The sequence below is a fragment of the Bactrocera tryoni genome, chromosome 4 (assembly GCF_016617805.1).
Source record: "Bactrocera tryoni isolate S06 chromosome 4, CSIRO_BtryS06_freeze2, whole genome shotgun sequence".
NCBI classification, from domain to species: Eukaryota; Metazoa; Arthropoda; class Insecta; order Diptera; family Tephritidae; genus Bactrocera; species Bactrocera tryoni.
The window spans coordinates 68,331,299-68,341,631 of NC_052502.1; the positions used below are offsets into that span (position 1 = coordinate 68,331,299).

Here is a 10,333-nt window from a genome sequence, read left to right on the forward strand (position 1 = left end):
TTCGGCCTAAGTAGGAAATTGAGAAGTAAAGTCGAAACTCTCGAAAAACAAAGACCAAACTCTATAAGTCACTCATTACTCCCGTTTTGATTTGTGGTGCAGATGCAGAGACGATGAAAACATCTGATGAGTCGGCGTTACGAGTTTTCGAGTGAAGGTTCTGTGGAAGATTTATGGTTCTTTGCGCGTCGTTTCTGAGAGTATTCGACGCAGTACCTGTCGGGGGAAACAGAGGACGAGGAAGTTATTGTTGATATATGGCTCTAATTGCTCTAAAAGTTTTCGAAATTTTCGACTCTCGGCCGCGCCGGTCACTTGCCAGAATAAACAGTTACTATATGGACGATAAAGTGATAAGATAAGATCAGTTAGTTGCAAATTAGATCCTTCGCTGTGAGAGCAGGAGAGGAGAGTTGGAACGTAAAGAGAATATAGATAATGAGTTAACATCAGCTAATGGCACGCAAAGAAATAAGAGCAGGTCGAATCCTAGTCAGAGAGAGGAAAGAAGTTCAGTTATATATATTAATAAAACGAAATACATTAAATAACCAATATATTATATTCAAATATATTATATTTACATAAAATACGCTATTAGTGTAGTATCTAAGTATATATTCAAAGGAATTCAAACTTTTCTTGCAGCGCGCGCACGTCTATCCAACTCTTTTAATTCCATAGCGCTATAAACAAAGCGTGGCGCATGCGTCTCATCAAGCGCACAGCGACGCTTGAACGGCATGGCGTAACGCAATTTGCGCCAGAACCACGGATCATTCCACTTCAAGTAGGTGTTCATTTTCAAATAAGCTTGCAGCTCTGTATCCAGCGCGTCCATATGCGTAACCTCACCATACATAATAATAATTATGCGCGTACGACGCTCGTTCAAAGCGCTTTGATGTGCTGTGCGAAATTCCATGCGCGCCCATGGCGACTCAATAAAATGTTGCGATAATACAATTATGGTGCGACGCGATTGCTCAACCGATTCGATTATTTGCTCCGGTATATAAGCGCCGGCAAGCCAATTACGCTCATGTGTGCACACACGAAACGGTGAGTCGCCCTGTTCTAAGCCCGGCAATAGTTCATGCACGACGAAATGTTCATCTTTGTGGGAATATGAGATGAACGCGTCAAATGGTTTATCCTTATCCAATTCATGCTCTGTTACGCACCAAAGGCAAGCGTTGTGCGCGTACAGCCAGACTTTGAACTCAAGTTGATATCTGAAATAAAGCGCGCTGACGACAGCCAGCGTTAGAGCGGCCACTAATAGACTTATGCTCACGAATAGCAGACTCATATCTGTTGGGCAGATATCGTTGAAAGCAAGCTCTAGTATTTTGGCATAGCGCGCATCCGCGCACGTGAGCTCATCCAGATCGCTTATGCGTTTATGATGTACCTTCGCCGTGATGAGCAGCTGCTCGGCGTCGCAATCGCATGACCAATTATTATGCGACAAATAAATCTCACTTAATATTGTGCTTGCATTAAGTAGCGTATAAAAACTGTTGCTGAGTTGTGTTAAGTTATTGTGGCGCACATCGAGGCTTTTCAACTGCGCGGGCAGTTGCGACGCTTCAATGACGCGCAGCCGATTACCTGCAATATATAAGCGTGTTACAAGCGCATAACCGACAGTTGAATTTATTGGCAGCGTGCTGATAATATTGTCTGTTAAGTGCAGCTCGATGGCCGTAAGCGTTGTATTCAAGACAGTGGACAGTGTGGGCACTGTTTGCAGGCGCGCTTGTGTACAGTTGACAATAAGCGTTGCGTCAAAAGTGCGCGCCCAGCAACGACACTTACTGGGACAATACTGCGCGGCGACTGGACACAAAAGCTCTTCAGCCTGCAATGTGTCAATTGGACGCGCACGCAGCTGTGTTGGCGTACCACAGTACAGGTTGGATGTATTCAGTTGCGTTAGCGCGCTCAGAAAGCCCGCTTGTTTCGCCAGCACAAAGTTCAACAAATGGCAGTCGCAGTGCAGCGCGTTATAATTTAGCGCCAGCGTGCTATGACACTTAAGCGCCGCTAACGACTTGTTGCTATGAAGGCGCGTAGGTAATAAAATACTTTGCAGCGCGTTGTATGACAGATCTACGCGCGCCCAGTTGCAGGCAAGCGCTACCAAACCAGGCGCGCGCAACATCTCAATTTGATTGTGTGACATATCAATATGCCCCTTGTTCTTGCCGCTTGGCTGCTCGCAGATCTGTGTTAGCTGGTTATTGCTTAAAAACAATTCAGCTACATTTTTTAATGTCGCAAAGATTGTGCACATCGCCGGCGCGGCTATTTCAAGTCGATTGTATTGCAAATGTAGTTTCTGTAGCTCATCATTGTGGGCGAAAGTATCTGGCTGCAAGCTGCTTAGTTGATTATTATTTAAATATAATACCTTTAGATAGTTTAGCGGCGCGAACAACGTGTTGGGTATTTGCTTCAGCTGATTATGCGACAGGCGTAGCTCTTGCAAGCGCTGCGTGCGCGTAAACAAATCCATTGGCAGCGTCTGCAATTCATTATCGCTCAAATCGATTGCAACAAGCTTCAGCTGTTGCGCGAACATTGTAGCATTTAGCGCGCGTAAACGATTCTCGCTCAAATTAATGCGCAGCAATTCGGTGAGCGGTGCAAGTGCGTGTGCTGGCACATAGCTGAGCTTATTGCGCGGCAAATGCAGCGATTGCAATTGTGTTAAGTGGCTAAAATTTGCTGTCGCCAGACTCTGTAGCGCGCCATCGCTTAGCACGGTATTTAACAAACGGCTTTGCGCGCGCAACAGCTGTAGTGGCGCTTTCTGTTTGATGCGCGCTTTCAGCGTAAGCCCAATCAAATTTGTGAGCGGCTGGAAAATAGTCAATGGCAAATCCAGTTGTGTTGTTTGTATTTCGAGAAATCGCAATTGCTTATAATCAGCGAACAGATCTGCTGCTAGTTGTGTGTAGGCAATGAGCGTCAAACTGTCCACCAGCAGCGCTTTGGGTATTTGTTGACGCGTTAGCTTTGCGCTTGTCATTGTTGTATCAGCGCTTAGCTCCAGCAATCTGACATGACGTATATTGAAGCGTCGCAAAATGACATCGGTGTTATTGCAACCGCTGACCAATAATAGCATTAAATCCGGACCGATGGGCAGTGACGGTAGCATCTCGAATAAGCGCTCACTTTCGGCGCTGCCGTTCTCGTAGCCGTGACAGTATACGCGCACCTGTTCGCTTCTGTGTATATGTATTGTTAGTGTAGTAGCGCTCTGGTTGTTGTTGTTGTTGCTTTTGTTATCAATGGTTGCACTTAGGGCGCATACAATTCGCATGGTTGCATCCAAGACGTGATTACAAACACACAACGTCTGCGTATGCATATCAGCGCATTGTTGGTATGTGATAACGGCGTGTGCCAAACGACAGTGTAGTGCAAATAAAAACAATGTCCGAATTGTTGCTGTATATAACTGGACTCGCGTCATCTTTAAATTCTTTCCGATTATTTTTTTATGTATATATTTTAATTTTTGTAATTTAAGAATTTTGTTATTAATTTCTTTAATTTAATTTTTATTTCTTCTACCGCTCGCTTAACATTCGTACACAAAAACGTTTAAAATAGTACTAATTTCATTTAAGCTCTAGGGCACATAACCTAGCGGTACTTTTCTGCGCTTTATTGCAACAAACAAGTGTGTTTATTGTTATTGTATAGGCGCAAATTGTTTATCAATCGCTTTCAGAGAATTCGTTTGTAATTTTCTTTTTAAATAAAAGCCGCTTTTATTCAAGGAATTTGATGTTGTGTGGTGTGAAATAATTATTTCATACCTAAATGCCATAATTCACATTATATTTAACATTTGAGTTGTATAATTGTATATATAAAGGGTGTTTTCTAGAGCAGTACATTATTTTTTTTCCAATTAATACAAAGAAAAATGAAAAACTCAATATTTTGACTTTAATATTTTAGTTACCAAATTTTATTAAAAAATTCTAGAACAGCTATGTAAACCACACCACAAAATTTGTGTAATGATCGCTAGAAGCTCAGGCTTTTATTCTTATTTTTATTTATTGACGTAGACACTGTTTAGGTGGTTATAGCCGAGTTCACCACAGCGCGCAAGTCGTTCTTTCCTTTTACTGTCTGGCGTTAATTATAAATTGCAAGTGGAGCCAGGTTCTTCTCCACCTGGTCTTTCCAACGAAGTGGAAGCCTTCCTTTTCATCTGCTTCCCGTCGAATATTCTCGGAGCTGGAGTGTTTTCCTCCACCTGGACGACATGACCTAGCCAGCGTAGCCGTTGTCTCTTAATTCGCTGAACTAGGTCAATGTAATCGTATATCTTGTACAGCTCATCGTTCCATCGACTGCCGTATTAGCCGTTGCCAATGCGCAGAGGACCATAAATCTTCTGCAGACCTTTTTCTCGAAAACTCGTAACGCCGACTAATCAGACGTGGTCATCGTCCATGCCTCTGCACCATATATCAGGTCGGGAATAATGGCGGGACTTATAGATTTTGGTCTTTGTTCGTCGTGAGTGGACTTTACATCTCAATTGCCTACTCAGTCCAAAGTAGCACCAAATGGCAAGAGTTATTCTGCATTGGATTTCGAGGCTGACATTCTGGTTGGTGTTAATACAAGATTCGGTTCCAAGATAGACAAAATTATCTACGACTTCGAAGTCAACAGTGACGTGGAATCCAACTCACTAGTGCGACAACTGTTTGTTTGATGACAGGAGACCCATTTGCTTTGCTTTTTTATCCAGTTTGCTCGCAGGAGTGCAAGTCGAGTAAAAAATCGTTTGGCTGTCTTTTGTGATTGCAGCTTCTGAACGTCGAACCTTCCTTGTCTTTTTTGACGTACGTTTTTTGCTGCAACAAGATAGTGGTCCGAGTTGATGTTAGAACCTCGGAGCGTACGCACGTTTAAAACACTGGATACGTGTCTTCCGTCTATCACAACATGATCGATCTGGTTGGCGGCTTTACGATCCGGAGGCAGGCAGATAGCTTGGTGATTTTTTTATGCTGGAATCTAGTACTACAGATAACAATATTTCGGGCCCTGGCGAAGTCGATCAGCCTCAACGCATTTGGGGATGTTTCCTCATGGAGGCTGAATTTACCGACTTTTAGTCCAAAGATACCTTCTTTACCCATCCGGGCGTTAAAGTCGCCAAGCACGATTTTGACAACGTGGCGGGGCCAGCTCTCATAGATGCGCTCCAAGCGCTCATAGACACACATCGTCCTTCTTTTCCGTCGGAGCGTGGGCGCAAATTAGCGATACTTTGAAAAACTTCGCTTTGATGCGGATTGTGGCTAGACGTTCATTCACGGGGGTGAATGACAGTACTCGGCGACGGAGTTTCTTACCAACCACGAGTCAGCGGCACTTTCTCAATTAAGAGACCGACATTCCATCTGCATTCCCTTAAATTGTTATCATTAATGTGTTTGCCATGGTCGTCATCAAAAGCGGGGTTTCTCTTCCGAAATTGTTTTTTACTTTTCATTTGGGGCGTTTTTTATGTGGCAGGTCTCAAACTTAGCGCATCTTCCCTTAGGAGGTATGTTTCGCCTTCTGACTTTAGTTCGCCTTCAAACGGATGTCCTTTGGCTACCCAGCGGATACTTGGTCTAAAACCGGAAGTCGTGAGCTGCTTGAGTCATATATAAAAGTCTCGTTTCTGGCCACTCTCAAGCGAATGGCAATCAGAGAACTTTCCTCATTTGCGAGAACATGGCTGCATCCTCCTGCTGCTGGTTGCGTTAAATTAAAAATAAAATAAAAATAAAAATCGAAACAGGTGGCAACACTACAATGGTTCAACACTTCTTTCGTTAGTTAAATTAAACTAATTATTAATTAAATTAATTTATATACATGTTTATTAGTTAATTTTTGTACTTTCATCAAAAAATTTAAAGCATTGAATTAATGAAACCCAGACAGACGGCAACCTTGCTCAAATATATCCTAATTTATGTATGTATATATGTAGATTATTAATTTTGAAATGTAAAAAACGCAATACGTGACAACCCTGCTTACAATATATACTTCTTTCTAAACTTATATTGTATTATATATATGTATATAGTATACTTACATACATTTATATACATATATACTAGTTAAATGCATAGCAATCGAAAACCATTAAACACTCGAAAACAACTGTACGTTTTCTAAGCGACAATCGAGTGTTTGTCAGCAACAATGTCAGCGCCGCAATGCAGAAAGCGAGTCAGCACCATTAATGGTTGTGGCCAACAACGCTGTAGCCGCCACAAGCACCACTTGGCCTTGTAGAGTACCCAACAAAGGTATCGCTGGAAAAGTGAAAATGCATAGAATTGAAATTTAACTTTCTCTTCTTCTGCTTAATTTTTGTGCTTAACAGTTGTAATGTTTATAAAACCTCTTAACGGTGTTAGTTAGCAACATTTTTCAACATTATATTTAGGTTATGTTGCTGATAAACGATTCAGAGCCTTTAGCGGAATGTCAACAAAGTGGTATCTACTGAGATCCATTCTGGTTCGTCGAACTATTTTTACAGCGAACGCAATAAGTGTCCAGATCTAATGCGTAATTTGTGAAGTGAAGAGAGTACACTCATCGCTGAAAGAGTGGCATTAGAAGGCATCATTACAAAGGGTATCAGTCGGATTCATGCGATCGTGAATATTTTTTACATAATCGAAGACATCATTTATGTAACTGCTATATAGTATCATCATCAGCTTGATTTACAATTAATTCTTCGGGGCCCAAATAATACATTTTATAAATAAATGTAACTCTAAGTCCCCTCGTTTTTGGCACAGATAGTCTGACGTGCTCAATTTCTTACATACCTGTGAATTGAGAATAAAAGCTCAATATACATACTTATACTGGTTATGTAAGTACCAGCTTCTTGCAACCCAAGTGTAATAATCCATATTTGAGCTTAACATACGAACTTGCTTCCGAACTTTAATAAGTTGAGGCAGCAAGCTTTAGCTTTTATTGCACACGTCTTTTTTCATATGTAGCAAAATACATTTTTGCACTTTTTACAGCAGCTTGTTACACGTCACATGCTATCAGAAAGTTAAAGATTATGTGTCACAGATTTCAAATATCACACTTTTATGCTAATATTTGCGTGTGGAGATGTTTGGATATATGTGGCTATCAGGCATTTGCGAAGAGAGTAGAATCTTCACGAGTATATTATATAAAACTGTTAAATCTATACTTACGTAATATATAATATGTTAGAAACCGCTTTGTTCACCTCCAATTTTATTGTATATTAACAGGTGATCCAAGTAGAGGACTTTTTTCAATAGCCTTTTTTTGTCAGCTCACGGGTGATCGTTCATCTTTATTACGAAAATTCACGTTCTGTAGAGAATGTATTTCGCGCCCTCGCTCAACTTATGGTCAACATAATCGGCCTACTGAGCATACTGTTCGCAACACCATCACCCATATTGAGACCCAGCATTCATTATTGGACAATATACGACCGAATAGACTACGTCCAGCACGCAGTGAAGAAAGTATAGCAGTCGTAGTTGAGAGTGTACACGATGATCGTGGAGAGTGGAAGCGGCGCAGTTCGCAGGAACTTGGACTGACGTATGGAATGACTTGGCGAATTTTACGACGAGATCATAAATTGAAAGTGTACAAAATGAAGCTCGAACTGAAGTCGCCTGACCTTCCCAAGCACCTTTGCTTTGCTCCTTGGGCTCTTGAAAAGTTCTAAGAAGATCTGACGTTTTCGAGCCAAAATTTTGTTCAGCGATGAACCTTTTCTGGCTTAATGGGTACGAAAACAAGCAGAATTGCCTCATTTGGACGAAGTGCAGTTTGAAGAGATTCAAGAGCTGCCATTTCATCCCGAAAACACAATGGTTTGGTGTGGTTTTTGGGTTGGTGGAATCATCGGTCCATATTTTTTCAAAAATGATGAGATGATAACTGACTATTTGATGCTGAAATTGCACCAATCAATGGATTTATTGAGAGAACACTTCGGTGAGCAGATAATTTCACGTTTTGGGTCTGTCGATTGAACACCAAGATCGTGTGATATTACACCGTCGGACTATTTCCTGTGAAGATATGTAAAGTCAAAATCTATGCGGACAATCAAGCTTCGATTCAGGCCTTGAAGCAAAAGATCATGCGTGTCATTCGCCAGTTACCAGTCGAAATGCTCGAATGAGTTATCGAGAATAGGACTCAATGGAAGCACCATCTGCGACGTAACCAACATTTGAATAAGATAATCTTCAAAAAATAAATGCCAAAGAATGTTCTTTCAAATGATAATAAACATTCCTCATTCCTTTGAAGTTTTGCCGTTTTTTCTTAAAAAAGTAGGGAACATCGATATACTACATTTCAGATAACGAAAAGTGACGAGGAAATATTTTGATTGAAGACAACGTACTGGAAATATTGTTTTAATAATGAACATAATATTTTTTAAATAAATGAGTTGTCATAATAGAATTTACATTTAGCTTTAAAAAAATTTTGGTAGATGGAAACTTTGCTACAAGTTTATGTAAATTGACCATTTTCCGAATATTTACCGGAACGTCGACTTATGTTTGTTTACATTTCGCAATATTTTAATTTTTTAGGTTGACATAATCAAGAGAAGTCCAAATAAACTAGCATAAAAATGTTTAATTTACAGAATACTTAAACGGTTTCCAGAAGGATATTTTGAACGTCTTGAAAGGCGTTTTCCAAAAAATTTATATTTGTCAACTGTCATCTGTAATTTTCACTTCACATGTTATTTGTAAAAAGTTTCTATTACATATAATATTATGAGTTATAGATATGTTGCCTTTGATTCTTCCGAAAGCATCAGGGTGTCTTGTCAGCTGTCAATTGGCAAGTGAAAGCTGTAAAATTCCCTTAGAAATTTTTTTTTGGGTATTGTGAGATAATTGTAATTCATTTTGAAATTGTTTTCTTGTTAACGTAAAATCATTTTAACGTGTTTAGTCATATTAGTAGCTTAATACGCATATTTGGTTTCAGCTGTATTTACGCCGACACCTGACATCAATGACAACTGTCATGTGATGAAATTAATTGATGTAGAAGTTGTTTGGTAACGTAAAATTATCTTCCGATAGTTAGCGATATGACATATATCTTTCTTTTCAACGTATTCACTAGAACATCAGTCTCTATTAGCTGTCAGCAGTCATCTGCCTATATCTTAAAAACCATTTACTTTTGCTGTTATATAGCGACGTAGAACTTCTTGTAGTTGTTTCAATTTCGGTAAATTTATATTAAATTAAGTTTTAACCTTTAAAGTTCGAAAATGTTTGTCAGCTGTCATGAGTCACCTGCCATTTTTTGAACCTTTGACTTACTGTGTTCCGCTGAAGGTGACAGGTACTTAAAAAAAATTGCAAAAATTATATTTATTTTGTAGTCAATCGTTTTGTCGTTGAAAATTGTTAAACTTTAACATTTTTTTCGCTGACTCCTTTCCACTGACAGCCAATTGAACCATTGCTTTGCGCATATTTCCAATAAGAGTTTGAGAAATTTTCTACTGTCGTTTCTTTTTTACTTTTTGGCTTGTTTTTATTTTATTTATTTTTCTTATTTGCTTTTCGTTGCATCTAACGGTATGTTGTGGCTGACATAAAGCTTGCATGACTGCCTCCAAATGTATATGTATGTAAGACTACCTTTTTACCAGCAACATATGAGGGTAATTGCAGCGCCCGGCCACACGCACATCTATACTAACATGTATGCTGCTGTGTTGAGACCGCAAACAAATAGAACATACATAGCTGGCAGTTATGTACCTTCGCTTGTGCGCCTTGGTTGTTGAATTTACGTGACGACTAAATGCCGGCAACACATAGCAGCCAAGACAGCAGCAAATAGAGCCGCATCACATATATAACAACAGCAACAATAATAGTAAAAAAACTAGCGGAAAATTGCAAACAAATAAACACACACACACACAAGGAGTGCGATAGCGTGTGGAAACGGCAAGCAAGGCAAGGCGAAAGGTGACTGAACGTACATGAACTGAATGTGGCCGTACGTACGAAGCGTCAGGATGTGCGCGTCGCTAAGAATATTCTAGTAAAATAATAATTTTGCCAATTTTAACAGAGCGGAATTGAATTGAATTGCAAGTGTGTGTGGATGTGTGTGTCTGAGCGCTCATTAGAGGCTTGTGAATATTTATGCTCAAAGCATTTCAAGTTGCCAAGTTGAAATTGTCGACATCAATTTTAACTTAACTGAGTTG

The 10,333-nt window shown here is 39.9% G+C and overlaps 1 protein-coding gene across 1 annotated transcript; it reads right to left on the minus strand.

The window, feature by feature from the left end:
- Positions 1 to 608: 608 nt before the first annotated feature.
- LOC120774665 (protein toll-like) lies at positions 609 to 3,334 on the minus strand. The gene has a single exon (XM_040104394.1). The coding sequence runs from the start codon at positions 3,332 to 3,334 to the stop codon at positions 632 to 634; it is 2,703 nt and encodes a 900-aa protein (XP_039960328.1). The 3' UTR covers positions 609 to 631.
- Between the last annotated feature and the right edge of the window lie 6,999 nt (positions 3,335 to 10,333).

Coding starts and splice junctions, on each gene's coding strand:
- LOC120774665 (XM_040104394.1), bottom strand. CDS start 3,334: ATGCGAATTGTATGCGCCCTAAGTGCAACCATTGATAACAAAAGCAAC.